Below are 25955 nucleotides of genomic sequence, written 5' to 3'. Positions count from 1 at the left end.
TACTAGGACTTGAACACTGGAACTCTTGACTTCCAAATCAGCTGATTTGGGAAGACGCGTTCACCACCAGACCAACCTGGTGGGTTAATGATGGACTCTCACTGCTACTATTCAACTGCACTCTGGAAAAGATAATAAGGGAATGGTGCAAAAAATGCCCCCTAAAATAAAAATGGGGAGAAAAAAATGAAAACAAACTGTCTTGGTTTTGCCAATGACTTGGCACTGCTATCAAACTAAATCAACAAAGCTAAAACAAAGATATTAGAACTTCAAAACACTGCAAATAATATCATTTGAAAAGACAGAAATTATGTCCTAAAAACAAACACAAAAGAAGTAAACATAAACAGTAATAAAGTCAAAATAGTAACCCAATTTATACCTTTAAATTAAATACCTTTGAGAAGTAAATACAAACAACCTAAATGAAAAAAAGTCAATCCAAACGAGAACAAACTAGCTAAAACACAAAGATTAACCTTGTCTAAAAAATATCTATCCATAAACACAAAAATAAGACAATACAAATTAATTATAAAACTGGAAGCCACATATGCAGCAGAAACACCCTTCCACCTGAATGAACAATCAAAAACCAACAGACTCCAGAAAATTCAAAGAAGAATTAGAAAACCCTGCATTAAAAAAAAGTATCAGAAAGATGGGCAGTGGTGGATCAGGCCCAATGAAGTTGTGTACAAAGAGTTACTGATCGCTGATATCATGCATAAGAGGAGATTAGGATTCTTTGGACACATCATGTGTATGCAAGATTTGAGATTTTTGAAATGTTGGTACAGTAAAATCAAGGATGAGAACACTTGCTTCGCACTCATAATAAAGAAACTCACAACATGACAATTTTCAACACCAGAAAGGACACGGAGATCAGAAAATATCAAAAAGTACTGGGAGGACTGCAAGGCCCGAAGAGTTCCTTCAAAGAGACTTGGGTAATGAACTGACTAAAGTGTGGTTATAAAAGATGAAAAAAAAATCAGTAAGGTGTAATAAAAATTGAGTAAACATTGACAGGAGCATAAATAACACTGTATGTAGTGTAGATGTTAAAGTATATTAAACAATGGAGTGTAAATATATTTTCTCAAGAGTATTTGATCATTTTTTTTAATACGTAAAAAGTTTAAAAAAACTATTATTTTCATTTTAATTATTTTACTTAAAATATAAAACTTATTTTAATAGTGTTAGTGGTAAATGTGGGTTTCTTTGGGCTCTTTTTTATTTGTCTTAGTGAGTTTGGCTCACCAGAAAAATTTAAGAAGAGAATTTTGTTATTTTGTGGCTGCTTTGCATGTATTTCATAGAAAGTGAACATCTTGCAGGTCATAAATGTGTTATGTTTTTTACATAGTAATAAATTATGAAAATTATAAGATTTTGAAATGATAATTCAAAATAAATTCAATAATATAGTTTATTAATGCTACTAACATAGTCATGAATGTGAAAACAATTAAAAAATATATAGAGGTAGATAATTCAAAGTGAAAGTTTCATTGTGATTTTAAGCATGGCTTAAAATGTTCATCTTCATTTTGCACAGGCTTAAGCCTGTGCAAAATATTTGTGAGAATTATTTTGATGAAAGGATTCCACCAAGTTGTGATCTATTGTATAAAGTGTTATATTATTAAAAAAAATGTAAATTGTGAAGAAATATTTATACACTGAACTGTTATGTATATTAAATATTCAAAGTTGTTTTTATAATCTTGGTAAGAATGAAAAAAATTTAATTATGTACTATTACAATTATGATCACTGATCATGCTTACACTGATGATTAATGTGTTCCTCAGAAACACTGTGAAATTTGAAACAAAACTATGAGGTCTGTAAAGTAATGAGGCTGGTTCAGAAAAAAACATTTTATTTACAATCCAATTATACATGGACTCTATCATTTTCAAAATAGTTCCCTTGGGAAGCCATGCAATGCTTCAAATGGTTTTCCCACTCTTCATAGCAGTGTTGGAACTCAGAAAAAGGAATATCCTTTAGATAGTTGGTTATATTTTTTTAAACGTTTTCTACTGTTCCAAAATGACGTCCTTTGAGATGTTTTTTTTAAAGTTGGGAACAGGAGAAAGTCGCAGGGACTCAAGTCAGGTGAATAACGTGGTAGAGGAACTACAGAATGTTTTTCTTTGCCAAAAACTCATTAATTGAGAGTGCAGTGTGACAAGGTGCATTGTCATGATCCAGCATCCAGTTGTCTTTGATGGTTGGTCTCATGCAGGCAACTCTTTTCTGCAGTCTTTCAAGAATTTCTCAGTAAACATATTGATTTACAGTCTGTCCTGTAGGCAAAAACCCCTTGTGGACAATGCCATTGCTATCGAAGAAACAAATTAGCATGGTTTTGATTATTGATTTGCCCATTTTTGCTTTTTGGGACATGGTGAGTTTGAAGTGTCCCTCCTTGCCTTGGCGTTTTGTTTCTGGGTTGTACTCAAATATCTAAGATTGATCATCAGTAATAACATTTTTTAGAAAATCAGGATCAGTTTCAATTCACCCTAGAAGATCGTGACACACTTCCACTCTGTTGTTTTTCTGTTCAACAGTGAGGTTTTTTGGGATCAATTTTGCACAAACTTTTTTCACATTCAATTTGTTTGTCAAAATTTGATGGACTGTGGTATGGTTCAAATTCAATTGTTCTGCAACCATTCTGACAGTTAATCGCCGGTCGTAGTGTATCATGTCTCTGATTCACTCAACATTGTCATCACTTTTTGACATTAGTGGTCTTTCAGAGTATGTATCATCTGCAACTGATCCCAGCCATCTGAAAATGCTTTTGACCACCTAAAAACTTAGACTCATGACAGAACATCATTTCCATACGCCCTTTTCAACTTTGAAAAAGTTTTAGTAGCATTCTCACTGAATTTAACACAAAACTTGATTGCACAACATTGCTTACAGCTAGTATCACTCATTTTTGTAACACACAACAAAAACTCGTTTCACAAAAAGTTTATTTATGTCTCACTTGACAATAGATTAAAAATACCTAATATAAATCAACTGTTCATATAACCATATGTTTACTAGTAACTTTACAGTGTTGCCATTTTGGCTGCCAAAAAAAACTAGTCTCATTACTTTATTTACAGACCTCATATTTGGCATTTTTAAAATGCATTAAAATAATAATTCAGAAAATGGTTTTGTCTGAAAATATTAGTTTTCAGACTTAAACTTAGTTATTAATACTTAATATAACTTACTTAATAACTTAATATAACTTACTTAATAACTTAATTATTAGTACAAATTGGTAAAATAACAATTGGTAATATTCTGAAGTAGAATTTAATGATTTTAAATGAAGATGTGATCTAAGTGCATTAACGTTTTTAAATGTCTTAAATGTTTTAAATGTGAAGTAATGTTGTTAAATATCTATAAAATTTATTTTACTTTGTTCAGGTTTTTTTTTACTTTGATTTCTAGATTGTTGCCAGTTAAAACTAAGTTTATTGGCATTCAAATCTGCATTTTCAATGTTTGTGAATTTCAGTTTCCAAACATAATGATGTTTAACTGTGTAAAAAATAAATTCAGACAACTTCTTCTGAAATTTATTCAATCGAAAATATTAGGAAATAATAAAAATAAACATTACTTTAAAATTAACTTCATTAAACCAGTAATTCAGAAGGTTATGACAAAGAAATCAAGATTAAAGAAATTAGTCGAAAACTATGCCTGCAACCGACAGGTTATGATTACTAGCTCCAAAAAGTTAAACTTCTATGATATTAAAGCACAATGAATAAAAATATGGTTTTTAGGTTTTCTAGCATTGATTCTAGTTGACTGGTTTTATGGCTGTTATATGTATATTAACTTCGCAAAAATAATTATTTTGTTATTTTATTTGTCCATATTCCCCTCTGTACTAATATCTCAAAGACAAAAGTATAAAACCATTTACCACCAACAGTACAGAATTTAATTTAGTAATGCTTCTTGCCAAAGACAAGTACAATAACATAAGAATTGTTTTTGCTAAGTTAATTATAAATACCAACCAGACAAAAATATTGTATTATTTTTATAAAATGCACATTATGCTACGAAATGTTATACATTTAATAAATTTCAATAAAACATGTTTAAAACTAAATATAATACCCAGATATGCTAAAATAAATATAAAAAATTCCTAATATAATAAACCCTTAAATAAAACAAAAATGTTTGCAGAGTAAAAAGTTAAACTTTTCTTTCTAACTGTTGATGAGGGGAAAACCTCGAAAGCGCTATTAAAAAATAATAAGCATAAGGTAAGAAGCATTATTAAATCTGTACTCTTGGCGGTAAATGGTTTTATACTTTTGTCTTTGATATATATATATATATATATATATATATATATATATATACAATTTTTCATTTTTTTTAATAGTTCATTTATGTCTTTATTTAATTACATGATTTTTTAATCTTGTGGTGTTAATTTGTTTTTAGCGTAACCTGACTGAATATTATAATGCGGTTGATGGACCTAACATGATGATCATATTTGCATCAATGCTTTATGAAAGGAGAATAGTTTTTACATCTAAAAAATTATATAGGTTATCTGCTTGTGTTCAATCTGCTAATGCTATCATATATCCAATGAACTGGCAACATATATTCATTCCTGTTTTACCTCAGCAACTGGTAGATTATTTATTAGCACCTATGCCGTATCTTATTGGAGTACCACAACATCTATTACAGGTAAGTTTTCAAACTATTCTGTACATTCATACACGAGAAAGCATTATAATTTATCAAAGATATTGTATTGCTATGGAAAACATTAGATACATACTCAAATGAAACTGTCCTTGTCATTTACATTTATACCACACCAATTTAACACATGGATTTTTCATGTTATATTTAGTAACCATACAGTATGCTTACTAGATAAAATGACATACTTGTTTAATATTTAATTTTTAAAAAATTTTGTTGTTTATGTTTTTTTCCTGTTTTGCAGTGTTAATTTAACTAGCAGAATATTTGATAGTATATTATATGTGGTGATGTAGTTAAAAGTTGATAAACTTAAAAAGTTGTTAAAAGATGTTGTTGCTTTTAAACATGAATATTAACTAGTATTTTTTAAGTTGTTTTTACTGTGGGTAGGAGTCCTTTACACCCCCACCTGGATTAGTTACACCCTGTTTGAATGTAGATTTATTTTATTACTTATATGTAATACAGTATATTTTACTTTTTGAATTTGTTCTTCATCTATATTTTAAAATTAGTTTTTGCTTTTTTTTATGAGTAATCGATTTTTTTATTGATTTTTCAGTTTTCTGTGTGGTTCTTTTTATAATAGTCTTGTGTATTTCTTTTTTAACTGAATCTTTTCCGTTACTTATTATGTGATTTTATGATAATATTTTGTGGGGAATTTTAAAGAATATAGTATCCATGCTAATTTTTTTTTCATTTTTAAAAGTATATCTTAATTCCATATCAAAAATATATTTCAACTATTTTTTGCACTATTTATAAGTATTTACAAGATATTTTTTTACAACACTAAAATGTACTTTATTCTCTGTTTATCTTGCATTATTAATTTATATTTTGTTACGCTGTGTTGACTATTCTTTAATATTTAACAGTCAAACCTGTAAAAGCTTGTTTAAGTACAAACATTTTAATATTTTTTTTAATGTTTTATTTAGATATTTTATAATTAGATTTTCAGTATTTATAAGTAGTTTTCTGGGCAGGTGATCTTAGTTTTATAGAAACCATAAAACTAAGATCACCTCTTAAACAGTAATATTATATTATGTGATTATTTAATTTATGATTGGCATAGAACCGAGAGTGATATTATGCCATCAAAATTAACTTGTAACTCACTGTAAAAAAGTAAAATACCCGGGTCATTCGTAAAGTTCTCAGCCTGACAAAGAAATGACTCAAGTATGACCAAATAAATATGATTTTTGTAAAGTATAATCGTTTAGATGATGTGCTGCAAAGTTTCAGTTGTTTGTGTTTACTTTCTTATTTGTAGTGATGGTGTAAAGCAAAGAAGTTTTGACACTTTCTGTGAAATGGATATAACTGAAGTTCCAGCTATTATAAAGTACTTTGTTTTAAGAAGTTTAACCTATACAGATATATAAAAAGAGTTAGATTCGACTGTCAGGGATTTTTCCTCTTTTTTTCAACAGAAAAAAGTGGAATGCTGAATTTATATATGGTCATATATCCAGTTAAGATAATTGAATGCTCAGGATACCCAAAGACCGTTATGACTGATGAAATCATTACAAAATCCTCAGTGCCATATTAAATGATTGCTGATTGAAGGTACACGAGCAGCTGATGTTACAAACAACTTGATAATGTTGTGTGTTCGCGACTTGATCAGGATATTGAGAGATTGATAATTTAGAATGTTTATATAATTACAGTTTATTGTTTTAAAACATAAGTAAAGTACGAAAAATCAATAATAATGACAATGGTAATAATAAGCAATAATAATAAAAGAATAAATGAAAAATAGTATACACACAAATATTAATCATAGTGATCGCAACTACAAAATTAATCAGATAGTAGTAATAATAATAACAGACAATAAAAAAATCTCACAATAGTAATTAGAATAATGACAGTAATGGCAACAGTAAACAATAATAATATTAATTGTCAGTAACAAACAAATAATCATAAATACCAGTAAACAGAGATTACATACAAAACAGAATTTAAAATTATAGTCAGGGTTTATTCACAGGTAGATAAATAAATAATGAAAACCAGAGTTCAGACTCATTGACAAAAGATATAGCATAACTGTTGGTCTTAACACCTTTAATCACTAGTCTTGTATTAATAACAATAGTACAATAGATAAGACAAGTATGACATATTTTCACTTCAAATATCTTTGCTGTTCACAAATAAAACTACCCCTAACAGTATATGAGATTTAGTACTTCATCTCTTTCACTTACAGTAATTCACCGATAGTATTTCTTGTTTACTGGAATTACTTATGGTGTCACCTTAATATTTTTTTGTTGTCTTCAGTCATTTGACTGGTTTGATGCAGCTCTCCAAGATTTCCTATCTAATGCTAGTTGTTTCATTTCGGTATACCCCCTACATCTTACATCCCTAAGAATTTGTTTTACATATTCCAAACGTTTGCCTGCACAATTTTGTCCTTCTACCAGTCTCTCCAATATTAAAACGACTATTCCAGGATGTCTTAATATGTGGCCTATAAGTCTGTCTTTTCTTACTATATTTTTTCTAACTATATTTTTCTAAATGCTTCTGTCTTCATTGATTTGCCGCAACACCTCTTTATTTGTCACCTTATCCACCCATCTAATTTTTAACATTCTCCTATAGCACCACATTTCAAAAGCTTCTAATCTTTTCTTCTCAGGTACTCTGATCGTCCAAGTTTCACTTCCATATAAAGCTACGCTCCAAACATATACTTTCAAAAATCTTTTCCTGACGTTTAAATTAATTTTTCATGTAAACTAATTGTATTTCTGACTGAAGGCTCGTTTCACCTGTGCTATTCGGTATTTTATATCGTTCCTGCTTCGTCCATCTTTAGTAATTCTACTTCCCAAATAACAAAATTCTTCTACCTCCATAATCTTTTCTCTTTCTATTTTTATATTCAGACCTTAATATTATCAGACTTAATTTACACTGGAAATTTGTTCCTTTATTGTCTTGCTTGCAGAATGCTCTTGTTGACCGATTTCTCACAGACTCACATCGTAGACTCTCCTCGCTGAACTAATTTTTAGCTGGTCTTCTCCAGAGTATTTATATTCCTATCTTCTTTACCTGCTGAACTGAACACAACTTGAAGTGTGAGAACAATCGACCGAGCCCTTTTATTCCCAAATTCCTTGCCTTAGTCTGGTAACTCTTAACATGGAACAAGCATTTGTTCATTGTGTGTCAGTGAGTAGTATTACAAAAGACGATTGTTAAATGGATCTGTTACCTTTACTAAAATGGTTTCTTTTAGCCTCTTTTTGGATTCCTCCATTATTGTATTTTCGACTATTTTCTTCTTAATTGGCAGGAATCCGTTACTCAGGTTCACTCTACAGGTTTTGTAATAGACTGTGTCTATTACATTTTACACAATGTTTAGGATATGAAAAAACTTTCTGCCGATGGGTACTGCAGTTTTTATTAGACCAAAAATTTATTCAACTGAACACTTCCTTAGGCTGTTCAGAGTTATTTAAATGTGATTCCATTGAGTTTATTCAGTGCTTTATAACAGTATATGAAATATGGATTCACTATTACAATCCAAAGAGCTTTGGATGGAAGTAGGTGAAGAGCGTCAGAGAAAACAAAAACAATTCCATCTACAGAAGTCATGGCTACAGCTTTTTGGGATCTCATGGTGTGTGACTACCTGAAAAAAGGCAGGACCATCAAAGGGAATATTACGGTTTATTACTGAACTGATTGATGGGTGCCATTTTGGGGTAAATGTCCACATTTGGTCAAAAAGAAAGTGTTTTTTCACCTTGATAATGCTCCTGTATACACATCTCAGATTGTTGCTGCTAAACTCCATGACGTACACTTTGAAGTGCTTTTGCATGCACTATATTTGCCGGATTTGGCTCTGTGCAATTACTTTTTCTTTCCAAATCTGAAGAAATGGCTTGCTAGTGAAAATTCACTTCATATAATGAAGCCAAAGCTGATACAACCTCTTATTTTACAGAGTTGGAAAAATCACATTATTCTGAGTGTTAAAAAGTTGGAAAGTGTAGGTTTAAATTATGGAATTTGGAAGATGACTATGTTAAAAAATAAAAAAAATGTTGAAAAATCTTATTTTCTTTGTCAGGCTAAGAACTTCTCAAATGGCTATGAATACTATAGTTTTGTTCATTATCTATCAAATAATACTTCCAATTTATGGATGAATGAGAAATCTAGATGGAACAGTGCGGTGCTTTAGTTTAAAATGTAGTTAGTAGATAATATTTTGAAAAAAATAAATATAAATATTTTGTTACAAAAATTTGCTTTTGTACTGTCTTAAAATTTTTCTGGAATAAAATAGTAGTTGAATTTTAAAATGTAGCTTACTGTGTTACAATTTTAATGGAAATAACTTGCAGAATAAAATAAGTTTAGTGCGAATATTTCAGGTTTTACATTTGAGTATTACACAAAAATAAGCGAAACCTGCTTGGTTTTGTGGTTGTATGTAAATTGCTTGGATATAATGTATATTAAAGTATGGAAAAAATCTGATATGTATCTTGTGCCTCAAATTGGGTAGATCAGTAGATACTGTAGATTCATTTATTTTTTTGTCCTTTTGGTCAATGTAAACATCTCCTGTCATTTTATTATTTTCTTCTTTCTTATTTGTTAATGAACCAGCTGATTTATTCTTTATTAGAACTATTAATATATTAACACTTTCTTTCTTTTAGAATGTCAACAATTAATATGATGTACAATTAACATGAAAATGTATCTGTACTAGTCAGAAAGTTTAATGTTTTACAAATGTGTAATTAATGTAAATGTGAATAAAGTAAGTATAAATTATCCATTTGTTGTTTTGTCCAGCTATACTTACTGTATACAATTATCGCAACCAATGAATTGCTCCGTGTTTGAAATTGTCGTAGCAGAGGTATATATGCAATATCCCTTTATATCCCAGAGGAAAAAATTACATTGGATCAGTTGAGGTGACTTCATAGGCTACTGCAAACAAGCTCTGTCATTGGATTTATACTGACTGATTCAGTGGTTGTGGAAAATGTCATTCAACTGATCCTGTACAGATTATGCCTGTGAGGAGGCAGACGCACTTTGTTGCTAAATAAAACTCTCTATCCATCTTGTAGTTGAGGAAAGAGCAATGTGTGCAGCATATCCAAATAAGCAACTTCAGAACACTCACTTCATTGAAGAAGAACAGCCTGTTAAGTTGACTATTAAGTTGCACACACAGTGCAGTTGGTAGGCTTCAAAGCTTGTAACAATTATAAATTATATAGACACATATGTAAGCATTTCCTTAAAACATTTCAGACTGTCATTACAGACATTGCTAGTTTACAGCTAGCCTTTCGAATAACTTTTTTAGGACTGTGACATGTTCAACATTTTTTTCTAATACCTTAGGTCATCCCGTATGCTTCACTTTTTATGGAATGCGTGTCAAACTGTAATTGAAAATTCACATTTAGCAAACTGCAAATCACAGAAAGCTTTCTGTTCAGGAGTCATCATCTTTGCTAGTGGTGATTTCAAGTGGAAAGATGGGGAATCAGTCTATGGCTATATGTGTAACTAAAACTGTTCTTTCAGGTCTTTGATTCTAGCCTCGAATCAATATTGTACATTTCATCCAAGAGATGCTGTAACAAATTAAAGTCCTGATATTTTTTTTTGTACTACTGGTACATGATGTAATGCCAATTATGATTTTCCACGTAGCAGTGTTATAGTTAGTAAGTGATCTTCCTCCCCAATTAAGTAATTGGTTACAATTACAATTAGTAACCATTGTAATTGGTAAGTGTTCATACTCACATTCTTTGTTTGGAAATTGTGTTTAGATATTATATAATTCAGAATGTGGTTATGCACTGGAATAATATTTACAACAAATTATTTTCTGTATTTTTTAATTGTTTATTTTTTAATTTTTGTTTTAGAAAGTTAGGAGGAATGACATGGGTGAAGTTGTTATACTGGATGCTGATAGTAACACTATAGAAACACCTTTTAATGATCTTGAAACTCTTCCACAAGATGTTGTCAGTATATCTGCTATTTATTTATTAACTGCATATTTACTAATTACATAATGCTGATCCCTAGCTTGACTATCCCATTCACAAATAAAACAACAGTATTTTGTATACCCAAATTTCATGCCTAACAAAAGGGCTGTTACTTCTAATTGCATGCCTAACAAAGAGCTATTACTTTTAAGTCTTCATACATGTTCCGAATATGCTTTTTATAATTTACTTTTTCAATAACAGTTTTCATAATATCATACATTTAATTCAAATAAATTCTATAACAGATCAGTATAGAAGGGTATTTATTACTATTATTTTTAGAACTGCTTTTAAGCTATACTTTGAGGAATGAATGAAAAGGTGCCATTCTTCAGGTTCATTAACTCATCCTAATTGTAACATAAGCTCATCAATATTTGTACAGTACACTAAGTAATTTTCTTCTGCAAAGTATTGAGAAAAATCTTTCTGTTAGTTTTAATAGCCTGAGATTTTTTTTAAAAGTAAATAACTTTGTAATATTAAGCCTAAAAGTTCAGCTTGATTTTTTGAAAAGTTACAGTTTCTTTGAAAGTCATTTAACTCATCGTGTGATATAAAATGTGGCTCACTGGATTGTATTCAAAGTCTGATTCATGATTGTCTTCTTCCATAATGTCCGCTTCTTTCTTCATCACAGTTTTCAGGAACGATGGAACGAATGAATTCATAATGAGGTGTAGGACTATGTGCAGGTGGCAGTGAAGTGTAGAGTACAATGTGGTTAGACTTCTTAGAAATTCCAGATACATTAATTAAACAGAAATAACTATTGGTTAAGTGATATTTAGTTTACGCCAAACCATACAGATGTTGAATGGTAAGGCCTTCTGTGTGCCTTTTAGTTATCCTCTTAAGTTGACTGCACAGTTACTACATATTATATGAGGAGGTTATGTCTTATCCTGATAATTGATTTTGCAGTCAAATTATAATTTATAACTTTTTTTAATTACAGGTGTAATGTTTTTCTTATATGATTTTATAGTGAACTCACCACACACATAACAAAAACTCCAGATCATTTATACACATACAAGACTTCGAGACTTCACTGTTCTCATTCACTTCTTAATACAGTTATCACACTGACTGAAGAAATTATATTATTAAAAGCATTAGGCTAACGAAAAAACAAATTTTGTATTATTTTGAATAGTAGAGACATGTACACTTCAATCGAGAGGGTATGATGTCATATGTTGTGTTTGTGTTATGACTAAGTTATTGTTTCACATTAACAACCTATTAATAGAGTTTAAATTACATACTGAGCACATAAAGTAATTGAATAAAATAAAAAAATATATACTTGTGTAATCTTGAATTGTATAACAACAATTTTCAAAATTAAAATTTTTGAATTTTTCAAAAACAGCATGATGGAAAAATTCTGACATCAGATTTATTTTCAGCATTAAAAACAGATTGGCTTCATGTATTACATGTAAGAAACAGAAATTGTGTTTATCAATGTTGTTATATAGTGTTTGCACATTGACTAATTTTTACAAAGATACAATTTAAGCTAAATGTTATAGTTTGAATACATCATCAAGTCCTACTTCTTAAAATATTTCATTTGAAGCTACCACTGTCTATGTGATAAAATACTGTTTTATTTTCTTAAGCCACAAGAATAGTAAAAATTTGAGTGATTATGAAAGAAAAAAATATTTTCAATTAACAATTGATTTTTATAATAAATAAGTATTATTAAAAAAGCGTATGAAGTAAATATCAGTATGAAGTAATATTTTCCTCTGGTGCTAATATCAGAGTAATGATATTGTACAAGCTTGTCTACACAAATAAAATAAAAAAAGATTTAGATAAAAGTTTTGATTTTTAATTCTGTATGTTTTATTTTTCAAGCCTTAAGCTGAATGGGAAGATAAGTTTAAACATTACAGAATTAATCTAATATAACGATGCCATGTTTAATGATTTGTCATCATAATAAATTGTTTTGGATATAATATTAATAAACTGTATTGGTCAGGTTAGAAATTTACGGGCACAACTAAAGAATAGACCTGCTTTGTTGGGTGATGGAGTATCGCGCGCATTCCTACGAGCACTTGTTCAACTGATTGGAGGATATCGAGATGCATTAAAGTTCCATCAAGGTGAAAGGATCACATTTAATCGCGATGCATTTGTTGAATCAAGGCCAGCTTCGATGCAGCCATTTTTAAGAAAAATGCTAGAGTTACAAATCTTCCAACAGGTAATTTTTTGCTGTAATTATTAATCTAAAATTGAAACAGATAAATGTATTGTTTAACTTTCTTCTTACAAGAATTTTTATTTTTACGTTTTTTAATATTTATTTTGAAAATATTTAAATTTATGAAAAATTTGAAGCTTTTTATTTCATAAGTAGGTGCCATACAGTGTCAGGATCCTTTAAAATAGTTTTTTCATTTACAGTCTGGCACTTAAGGTAGTTGAATTTGAGTTTTTTAGGATCATTTATAATCCAAAAGTAATCAGATATATTTAAATTTAATTTATGTGCTTCAGATTTCATGTGATGTATAAATGTCACCATAAAACCTGACATTTATTCTAAAAAAATTTACTGCTATCAGTTTTCACAAAATAGAATCTACGTTACTTTTATAGTTCTATGTAGAAATTTTTGTCGTGAATAATTGTTAAGTGTAGTGTTATCATTACAATTGTACCAAACTATTATCCTTATACCAGTAATTCTACTTTCTTGGAAAATAATATATAAATAAAATTTTTATTATGAAAATTTATTATCCATGAATATGAAAATAACAAACCTTTTAAATCTAGATAAAACGTATTTTTATAAGAAATAATAAACCGGTACACAAACAAGTAATGATGGATATTTTTGCAAATGTTTTCCTTGCCAAGTGAAACAATTAGATATAATAAATGAATCACCCATATTTTAAATTATCTGACAGAGTGTCTTTTTTTTTTTTTTTTTAGAATAATTGTATGTAAATAATTATTTTAAAGTAGAAATAAGTTGACAACTACAAATAATATCTTTAAGTTGTTGCTTCTGTGTAGAGTGTGTTTCTGCTGCTGTAGAGTTTGCTTTCTATTTTTCTTGATTTGTGATAGTGTATTATGTATTGGGTAAGAAATATAATATTACGTATTGGTATGAATTAAATTTTTTTTGGGAACTCAGAATTAATGACTTTGAAGATGAAGATGACGTATAACCATTGTTGATTTCATACTGGTTTTTTGTTTATTATTTTTTTTTAATGTGTAATGTTTTATTTTTCTAAAGTCACAATTAAACTTATTGTGATTTATTAATGGATTGGCATGATATCAAATTAAAAATAACAAAACTTAACTATAAATTTATTTAGTAGAACAATTTATAGAACTATAAGAAATTACAGAACTTTTTATACAGTGCTAAAAGGATAGTAGAATGTCTGCTGGTGGAGAAATTAGGCTCAATTCAACTTAAAATTTTGTTGCGACTCTATACCTACAACAGTTGCTTAATCTCATTGGTACATTGAGCACATCTCTTTTGTAGAATGATATTTTCTCTTTATGTAATATTGGTAGCTAGAAAATAGTTGATATAGTATTGCGTGTATTTAATGCTATAAAAATTAAACTAATGAGTGATTATTTTTCTAAATAGAAAATACATGGTAAACATAATATTAATTGCTTATACTTTATTTTTGTGTAGAACATCTTGTAAGTGTGTGTCAAACCGTAACTATGAACAATGAGGAATTGTGTAAAATTGAACTTTTCAATATATTAACATTTATTATACAATAACTAGCGCTCTCTCTCTCTCTCTCTCTCTCTCTCTCTCTCTCTATATATATATATATATATATATATATAGTTGATTATCTTCTTATTGATATGATATTTCACCATGGATTTTGTTGCTCTATTTTCTGAATGTCTGATAAGGTAGTCAACTAAAACCATTGGATAAACTAGACGCGTTCAAATATGGTTGCAAAGAACACATACAGTTACTTGGGCTTTACAAATAAACTCATAGAAAGTGGATAGATACAAATTATGTAAATTTTATATATAGTACTCTTACGTAAAAGCTACAAACTCAAACACTGTAAAGTTTATCGATGCAGTAAATTTGATAAAACAATATGCTAAATGAACAAACAGCAATAAAAAACTTATGAAAGCATATTTTGAGTAATAACACATGTATTTAGAATAAATAATTATTTATATTGATTTTTCAAAATTGTGTAGATTTCCTGGTAAATGAGTTTTTTAATATCAGTATAATTTTCATTTACAAGTAATGAATGATTTTTGAATTAAAGATGGTATCTCTTTTTGCTTTAGTTTATTGAAGAACGTCTTGATATGCTGAATTCAGGACTTGGATTTTCAGATGAGTTTGAAATGGAAGCCTGTAATTATTCGGATAAAACTAGTTCAAGATTAAAACAACAGTACAAAGAATGGACACACAATATGCGAAAGGAAGGAACAGCATTTTTCAAAACTGTTAAGAATAAAGTATGTGTCTTACCCTTGTGTTTTTGTTTTATATTAATCCATTATAATAATTACAGTAATAAAAAAAAGGTTTTAAATTACTACATTTATCTATTTTAAATTTAAGTATGTGTTACATGTTATCTTAAATATAACATTTTCAACTTTCCATTAACTCATTCGAACACTTTTATAATTTGACACATGTTTCTTAGAAGTAAGTACTTTACATATGCATGTATGCAGGACAGTGACCACATTCTTTGATTACAGTTAATTTTCTTTCCAGGTTAAACAAAAGAATTTTTTTCAGTTAAATTTTTTAAAAATTCTTTTTGTACAGATATGCTATTTTTATCAGTTTTAATGTAATGTAATAATTTTATTCTATACTGTATTCAGTTAGCTTTTAGAGTGAAGAATAAACAAACATTGCATTTGTGTGAGTGAATTCATCATGATTCTGCTGAGTCATGTCCCGTGTATCAGTGCTGATTCACAATATGGCCTTATCTATATACAACACTATAATCATCCCGGTTTCAAATCCTGGTCAGGCATGGCATTTTCACCTGCTATAAATCATTCATCTCATCATCTGAACTAACTGTAGTCCTGGAGGTTAAAAAAGAACACTATAATCATTACTCATGTATTAGTCACCATATAATTATTCATGTAATCAATTGTTTTATATAATGTTATGTTTTTCAGTTTTATTGAAACCTTTGATATTTTCATATGATCACTCTTGTCAAGTCACTTTGTGTGACTCGAGTTATACCATTATTTTGATACCATATTTGATTACAATTCAGCTGATAATAATGCACAATTATTGATATCTTCTCTGAAAAAAAAGGCCATAAAAAACCCTTAAGTTGTGTGAAAAAACACGTCATTTTAAATGCTTACAAAAGCGAATTACAGAGTAATCCAACTGTTGATTTCAGATGTTGTTAATGAAACTGCTAACATGCTTCAGTAGTGCACTTTGTGATTCGTGAGTATAAATCGACTAATGAATTACAATTTCCTAAGAAAACAAAACCCAGTAGGTCAATTAAAGAAAAAGTTGATGATCTCAATAAAAACACAATTCGTAAAAAATTACATGAATTTTATTTTCAAATGAGAATTTGTCAAAAGAAGCCTTTCTGTGTGACTTATCAACTGGTAATAAGGCACCATTGGGTAAAGCTAGGTGCCTCATAATTATGTTTATTGACAGTGATGCATACTGGGTTTCTAAATCTACAGGATCTTTTGTCTTTTGAGAAATGGTTTGGTAATATGTAACCTCTTCTGGAAGATGATTTGGTTATTATCTTAGACAATGCCCCTTATCATTCATGTAAAAAGGAAAAAATTCCAACCATGTCTTAGAAAAAGAATGATTTCAAAATGTGACTTAGTTCAAAAGGAATTATTTTTCAAGGTCCAATTATTGCAAAGGGCTTCAGATATTAAAAGTAATTTTAATATGCATAAAATTGATGAGTTATCAAAATCCACTGGTAAAACCATGCCTCGATTACCTCTCTATCATTGTGAACTCAGCCCAGTTGAATTAATTTGGGGACAAATCAAAAGTTATGTTGCATCAGAAAATACTACTTTTAAAATATCTAATGTTAAAAAATAATGCTTAAAAGCCATCGATAAAACAGGCCACCAGGAAGGGAAAAATTATGTAAAACATTTAATGGATGTTGTGAACCAAATTATTAAAAATTGTATAATATAGTAGAAATCAAAATTGAGCCTCTTATTTATCTCTTAATACTAACAGCACTATGGATTTCTTCCATCAAATGATGAAAACTGAATTGAATTTATTACTTGTTTATTAGTCATAGAAATTTAGTGTAAAATATTAGTGAACTTTTACTCTTAGTAGACATATGATAGTTTCATAACTTAAAAAACTCAAGGAAATTACATAGTAATAAACAATTTTAATGAATAAAAGGGTTATCAGACGTTCCAAACAAGGTAAGAAATATGTATTGATCATTTAACATGTCTTAATTTATTTAAATTTAAAATATGTGTAATTTTTGTAAACTATAGCAGTGCGTGGTTATTGAACTGTCGCTTAGTTTCTTTTATATGCATTAGGATTTACTGGAGATGCTTGTGAATCAGCTGCCTGAACACTCATATGCAGTCTGTTTACTTGAACTCTATAAGCTAACTGATTAGGTTTAGTTTGTTTATGATTTCTTTTATCAAATAATTGTTCTAGCCTTCATGGTGGTAATTTTCCTAAAGCAGTAGCAAAAATGGTAGTTTTAGCAGTTTAGATGTTGTCATGTATAATAAAAATGTAACTTTAGCAATTAAATAAATTTTGTATCAGTTTTCAGAATTAATAAAAAAAATCTTGTCTAGATTGCTTGATGTATTTGTTAAATATAAGATTGCTTTTTAGGTTAAATGTAAAATACAAACATACATTGTGTGTTATGTGTAAATGATTAATTATATATATATAAAACACACAATGTATGTTTGTATTTTACATTTAATCTAAAAAGCATATATATATATATATGCTTTTTAGGTATATAACTTAAGTAGTATATAACTTAAGTAATATGTTTATTCTTTACTATATTAACAACTATTTACATATAGTCAATACTTAGAAGACCCATATCCCTCTGTGCCAATATATTGTATTTTTATAGTCAACAATCAACTTGATCCACCGAAGTACAGAATTACAAAGTAAATAAGATGACACTTCCGTTATTTTTTCATAATTATTAAAAAAAAAAAAACACTTTTGTGGCAACCTACAACCTCAGTTGTAATTTTTCTTTTGTTTTTCACTTTTTAAGTTCTTTATTAGATCACATAAAACACTCAATATAACCAAAATATAGATTAAAAATATAAAATATTCAAATATAATAAAAAATAAACATTTAAAAACAGAAATTAATTTAAAAGTCAAAATTTTTTATTTATTTACTTAAAGAATGTAAAAACTGAAACTACATTTATATAAATATGACATCATAATTAAAAAATTAAAGTTAAGACTAAATTTAAAAAATAAAATAAATAGAACAAATTTATACTATGTAACCTGGCCAGCCAATGTTACATTACTGAGTGGATTTGAATTAAATTATTTGTATACATTCTGATTGTTTCTGTTTTTATCTAAAAAGTGGCAACAGATGGCATCACATTTTTAGATAAAAATAGAAATAATCATAATCTATATAAATAATTAATTCAAATCCACTCTGTAATGGATGGCCTGGTTACATAGTATAAATTTGTTGTGTTTATTTATTTTTTTTTTTAATTTAATCTTAACTTTAATTTTTTAATTATGATGTCATATTTATATATATGTAGTTTCAAGTTTTAAAATTTTTTAAAAGTTAATTTTTAAAAATTTTAAATCTTGACTTTTAAATTAGTTTCTACTTTTAAATGTTTATTTTTAATTAATTTGTATATTTTATATTTTTAATCTATATTTTAGTTGTGTTGAATGTTTTATGTGATTTGACTGAGATTGTGGGTTGCCACGAAAGTGCTTTTGGAATAATTATGAAAAAATAAGGTAAGTGTCATCTCATTTACTTTTTAATTCTGTACGGTGGATCAAGTTGGTTTTTGATTTTGAAATGTAATATACATATTTATATATATTACATTTTTAACAAGTGATTCTTAACATTTTTAGTGTGTTGTAGAAAGTAGACAGAAATTTATATTTCCTCTTATGATTTAATAAAGTATTGTTGCTGACATAAGTATTTATTTTTTCTCGATTTATATATATATATATATATAATTTCTTCTGCAAACACTAGGTGATATTGATTAATTAACTGGTACCTTTGAGATTTTTGTGTCATGTGTGAACAAGTGATTCTTAAAATTTTTAGTTAGTTGTAGAAAGTAGACAAAATTTATATTTCCTCTTATGATTTAATAAAATATTGCTGCTGACATAAGTATTTATTTTTTCAGTCACCAGTTTCAATTCAAATTCCTACCAACTAGGCTTTATTCTTATCTCATTCTCATAAATATTTACTTTGTTTTGAATAAATACTAACTTGTAAATAAACTGCTGTAATATAATCTGGATGTATATAATTATGTATTATGTATGTATATAGGATGTATTGTATAGTGTATATATAATATAGGACTATTATCTCATATTAATGAGTAATAAATAAAATAATTAAAAAAATGTTTTAAAATAATAATAATTATTGCACATACGCTGAAGGCAACATAAAGATTTCTACTGTAGGCATGTTGATGATCTTCATGGTGGTTTGACAATGTTTTTGTCCTTTATCCTGAAGGTTATGAATTTAAATCCCAGGTAGGGTAGCATTCTTTAGATGCTACAAAATTAATCTCTTATATAAAAAAAGAGTAGGTTACTTGTAATTGGATGTAGATTTAGAGTTACTAGGGAAAGAATAAATAAAAAAATTAATGTTTTAATCATCAGATAGTTATAAGAAAGATAAATATGCCCATGTGTATTTTTATTTTTTACTTTCTGTTAATGTTGTACTAAAACATTATTCATATATTGATTATTTGTTAATTTTAACTTAAGTTAATCAATTTTATTCTCTCTCTTTTAGTGATTTCATGATTTTTGTACTTCCAGGCAAATCCTGCTATGAGGTCTGCTGTAAAAACAGTAAGTCTTATTTTGTTAATAATTTATATTATAATATATAAAATTACAGATGAAGCTGCTCTAAGTGTTATATATCTTGTCAATGAGAAGTTAAAAAAATTGAATTTTGGTTTGTTTTCAAGGTTGATCTTTCTTTAATTAGTATGCAATACTCATAACAAAAGTGGTCTTTCATTATAAGTACATGATTTTTAAACATGATTAAATTTTGAGATGTTAATCTGTTTGACTACTGCTTTTTTTTCCATTACTGTTTGACTAAGCAGGGATTAAATGTGGTCGAGAGAGAAAGAAAAGGGGGACATGTGTCAAATGATCGGAGGAAATAGGAAATGAAAACTTCATTTTAAATTAAAGAATTCAGGATAAAGAAAAAAGAACTGGCTCTTCTGAGAAATTAGTGAGTAAAATCCAAATAGATATGGAACTGTAATCTGGAAAAAGAAAAAGTAGAAGTTTAATTATCAATATTGTAATATTTTCAGAGTATAAAAAATGAGCCAACGTGTTTGGCTTTTTATATATATATATATTTTTTTTTTTCTAAAGTCAGTACTTATAAGACGCATATTCCTCTGTACCATTATATTGTATTTCTATAATCAAAAACCAGCTTGAACAACCCGAGTACAGAATTACAACGTAAATGAAATGACACAACTTTATTTTTCTTAATTCCAAAAGCACTTTTGCGGGATCCTGCATCATCAAGTTGTATATAAGATATATAAAATTACATATCAAACATAACAATATTTAAATTAAAATTAAAAGATTAAAATTACAATCATATATACAAAAACATTTGGAGATAATTAAATAAAATAACTACATATATATAATTATGATGTCATAGTTAACAAATAAAAATAAAAATAAAATACAATAGAAAATTTATTCTATGTAACATGGTCAGCCAATGTTACATTACTGAGTGGATTTGAATTAAATTATTTATATACATTCTGATTATATCTATTTTTATCAAAAAACGTGCAGCTATCTGTTGCTGCTTTTATAAGAGTGGCATCTTCATATTCTGTCTAAAAGTTGATCAGGTTGAAAATTCTTTTATAGTTTTACATATATATATTAAATTTCTCCAAAATGCTCATACTTTTACTATTTTATTTAAATTAAATTTCTTGATTTCCACTATTTCCAAATTTGTCCTTGTATCAGATGCAGTATGTTTGTTATTAGTAAGGTGGTCAGCAATATTAGATAAACCCAATTTACCATTTTTATAATTTCTAATGTGTTTAAAAATCTAGTTTTAAAAGACCTATTAGTTTTACTTATATATATGTGTTCACAATCGTTACACTTTATTTTATAAATTCCGCATGAATTATATATGTCAGTGTGATTGTTATTTAAATATTTTATTATATGATTGTTTGTCTTGTATGCCGGTTTAAATTTACTTTTATATAAATATTAGTTATATTTTCAACAACATTATCAGTATATAAATATTTTAAATATACGTTGTTAATTTTTTGTGTATAATTTTTAGATATAAGAGTTGTAGTATTATTAATTTTTTAATTTTGTTTTTTGTATATATTATCAATTAAAGAAACATAACCGTATGTTTAACAATTTGCTTTATAATATCTATTTCTTTGTTTAATTTACTTTTATTTATATTATATTTTGTGTAATTAATTGCTTTATTAACCATATGTGTATTTTTACTAATTTTGTGTCATCATGGATAATTTGAATTATTATGTATTTTAGTTTTATTGGTTGTGGGTTTCCTATATACTAACATAAATTGATTATTTTTGTAAATTTTTATATAACATCCACAAAATTAATTTTTCTATTTATGTCAATTTCAAAAGTAAATTTCAAACTATTATAATATTAATTAAATTTTATTCAAAATGATTAAATGTTCATTGTGTATAATGGGATTGTAAACTACAAAAATCATCAACATACCTAGTCCATAATAGGATATCATGTGTATGTATGAATAGTGCCATAAATAATTTTATCTTAAAAATCCTGTAAATAAATCTCGGACATGACAGCTGGTTGTGGAACATTACACTCTTATAAAAGCGGCAACAGATAGCAGCATATTTTTAGATAAAAATAGATATAATCGTAATGTATATAAATAATTTAATTCAAATCCACTCATTAATGTAACATTGGCTGACCATGCTACATAGTATAAATTTTCTATTTATTTTATTTTAAATTTAATTTTTTAATTTTAATTAAAAAATTTTTACGTTTGATAATTAATTTTATATAAATGTATCTTATATTCTATTGACGATACAGGATCCTGCGAAAGTGGAATAAAAAAAAGAGGGTTAATAAAAATTGTACTTGGGTTATTCAAGTTGGTTTTTAATTATAAAAGTACAGTATATATAAATGTATAATATTACTTTCCCAGTGAATATAGCTAGAATTGCTGTATTAAATGGGAAAGTGTTGTGATCATGTTAAAAATGGGATATTGAGTTTTGCAAATCTTTACATTTTAGAGTCTAACTAGTTCAAGTCGACAAAAAACATATATGTATGTATGTATGCACTTGTGTATCTGTAGTAGACTGCTTTTGGCCGTATATTTCAGGATTGACCCAACTGATTTTCTTCTAACTTAGCTCAAGTATTTTTATTTATGGAGGATTGATGATAGTAATTTTTTTCAAAATTTGTTAAGAGAATGAGGATATCACAAAAAAACCGATTTAGATTTTCTTCAGAGGCACTTTAGAGAAAACATTATTAGAACTAATTTGTTACCTGCAATGCATACATAAATAATCTGAAAAAAAATTAAAAAAAAAAAATCACTTTCTACCTCTTAAAATTGAAATTATGTTTTTGTTCTTTTCCTCTTTCTCTCTTTGATTAAAATATTTTTCAACATTTTTTTGAAAGTTTGTACTTCACTTATAGAGCTATCAAGAAATGCCTACAATTTTTCTAATTTGTAGACCCTGGACCTAAAATGCAGAAAAGTTTTTTGAAAATGGTTTTGTTTTATAGGTTTTCTTTTTCTTTTTCTGTGTAGCCTCTAGAGCCACTGTAACGTATTACTTTAGAGGATGAATGAGGGCAATATGAAGTCTTAGTCTTGTGTAGTCTCAGGTTGATTACTCCTGAGATGTGTAGTTAATTTAAACCCAACCATGATAAAACACCAGTATCTATGATCTAGTATTCAAATCGTAAAAAGTGCCTTTACTAGAATTTGAACCTTAGAACTCTTGACTTTATCTTAGAATTTATCTTTAGAAATTTAAACTTTATAAATTTAGACTTTATCTTTATGTTAGTTAATCTAGTGATAGAAAATGCTTTTGCATGCACTAATCAAGAAACTAAACACAACATATCAACACTCAATTTTAAGAGAGTATTCCATATTGCAGAATTTTACATACTCCTTAAGAATTTTTAGAAGGTAAAAAATATAGAGGAAGGTGAAGAAAGTCTGTCTCGGTTGTGTGATTGAAGTAATTGAGGGTTAGTAAATATGTCAGGTTAAGGCACTAGGAGAACAGAAAGGAATGAATATATCAAACCAGTCATTGACTGATGATGCCATAAAAAAAGGCCTGTTGAAACATTTACTGTGCATTGTTTGTGTTATTTTACCCATATATGGTTGGAGTATAATTTTCTTATATGATTCTTGTCTTTGTTGGTTTTTACCTTTAAAATAACAAGCTGTAAAAGTTTTTATGAAATAGGGATCAAACAGAATGTCTTGATTGCACAAATGAATACTGGTTAAAAAAAGCAAAGTGGCAAATGTACTGGATATGGATAACATTAATCATATCTGTTTGTTACCAATCTTTAATTAATAATTACTGATTAATAATGTTGCGTACAAACGTTTTTCATTGTTCTTGACATGTTTTATTATGTAAATTTTAGAGTATCATTGGTTTATAGGTTTTTTTAATATTGATGTGTTTTAGGTGAAGGAAAGAGGTAAAGATATGGGTAAAGCATACAAGGGTATTAGATCAAAATTACGTGATTTTCAACCACCTCCACCTTTAACACAGTTGAAGACTGAAGAAGATTATAATAAATCTGGTAAACAACCGAGACCTCATACAGCATTCTATACGGCTACAACTTCTTACAGACGAGATCTCAATGTTTCTAGCTCAAAGTATAGAAATTCTGCAGCTCCTGATTTGAAGTATGTCTGTAAATATGTATTATTAAAATTTTTGTTATACTCAGAATAATTTTGTGCCTTTTATATTGTACAGTTAAAGCTTGCTTCAATACTGTTTATTACAGTTCCATAATAGAGTAGATGTACTCTGTATTTTATCACAGAAACCTACTCTTTTTATCAGAGACCCCTACATTTCTTGGAACATATATCTCCCATAAAGATGCAGAAAAGTTAAAAGAATGAAAGATAAGGTTTGTATGTTAATATAGCAACTTGCTGTTTAATTTTTGCACTTAATAGCCAAGGATTACAATTCATTTTTAAAATTAAACAATTTTCTATTCCAACTTTCTACAGTAACATAATTATGTTTATTGACACATTGTCATTTATAGGTATTACATTACCTAAATCTACTTATCTAATTTTATTGAAACTATCACATGGAATTTTACATTAGTTGCTTAAATCAGTTTTTATTTTTTATTTCTCTACATATATCTTTCTTATCCTGTGTTTTTGTCTATTGGTAAATCAGTGTGGTTTTTTATGCTTACATTTTTTTTTTTAAACATGTTACTGTATTAGTAAAACAATAGCAATTGAGAAGAATAAAATATGTTCAAGTGAAGTTGAAAATTATTGACAAAGGACAATATGATTATTTAATAACTAGTCTATTTTATGAATTAAATATAGCAAAGGGAAAACAATGAAGCCAAATGAATGAGGGATATAGTTTTATTTATATCACATGTATAATAGATTTGGTTAGTTAAGAAGAAAATAAGATTGTGTGATAAAAACTGCAGTAGAATAAGTTTTTTTACCTGCTGTATAATTAAATCTCATCTACAGCCTGGATAACACGTGACCAAGCATGGTCATTGAACTTTCATGCATTTTCAATTACACGTAAAAAATATAGTTTATTTTGTTAGATTTTAAGCATTGTTACAGAAAAAGGTTTTTTTTTACATTTTGAGACGAGAAGTGTGAAAATACCATTCACTTAAATTGTGGTTCCTTTATATATTTATTTATAGGCCTCTATATAAAATTTTGTGGCTGGAAAAATCTCCCAAACCATTAGATCAATTTCATTGAAATTTAGATATGCTATATTAGTATATGTGAAATGTGCATTGGAAAATTCGATGAAGATTGGTGGAGTTGTTCGTGAGTTATGCTTAATTTAAGGTCAAAAAAATTTGTACAGGGCAGGTTAGAAAATATGTAAATTTTTCTTTTCCATTATATTTTATGTAATATATATTATATTATTGGAAAACTGGAATAATTACTGATTTGGGGAAATAAATTTTTTTAAATACTGACAAAAGATTAGTAATTTTTTTGGTCATTCCAAAGTATTTTATATACTGAATGCATCAATCCAGAAATAATCACAAAAATATAGATACTAGAAAATCTAAGTCAGGATAAAGCAAGATTGATGAATGAGAAAAATAAATTTATTTTTATGATGAAAATATATTAAAATTATTTTAATTGGCTTTAGAAGTAATTAAAAAAAGGAAGAAAAATAGGTCATATTTATCTAATATAAGTTTTAAAACTTTAGAAATAAGTACTGCAAAAGATTTACTTCCCAAAAAGGTAGTGAAATCTTTAAAAAAATCCAAAATTCTATAAAAAAAAAAAATAAATAAAAATGACCTTGAAT

The 25955-nt window shown here is 27.7% G+C and overlaps 1 protein-coding gene across 4 annotated transcripts in view; it reads left to right on the top strand.

Annotated features, from left to right (window-relative positions):
* The window catches only part of LOC142328751 (DENN domain-containing protein 1A), a 94866-nt gene that overhangs the window by 21080 nt on the left and 47831 nt on the right, over positions 1–25955 (top strand). For all 4 annotated transcript variants that reach the window (XM_075372757.1, XM_075372755.1, XM_075372754.1 and 1 more), the window contains exons 6-11: positions 4510–4767; positions 10758–10859; positions 12892–13119; positions 15240–15416; positions 20059–20091; positions 24057–24286. In XM_075372757.1, the coding sequence (XP_075228872.1) occupies positions 4510–4767; positions 10758–10859; positions 12892–13119; positions 15240–15416; positions 20059–20091; positions 24057–24286 (1028 nt within the window). The remainder of the gene's footprint in view (positions 1–4509; positions 4768–10757; positions 10860–12891; positions 13120–15239; positions 15417–20058; positions 20092–24056; positions 24287–25955) is intronic.

This window comes from Lycorma delicatula, chromosome 8 (assembly GCF_047948215.1).
Source record: "Lycorma delicatula isolate Av1 chromosome 8, ASM4794821v1, whole genome shotgun sequence".
In the NCBI taxonomy this organism is placed as follows: Eukaryota; Metazoa; Arthropoda; class Insecta; order Hemiptera; family Fulgoridae; genus Lycorma; species Lycorma delicatula.
The sequence above is the reverse complement of the archived record's forward strand: the minus strand, read 5'-3'. Positions and strand labels throughout refer to the sequence as shown.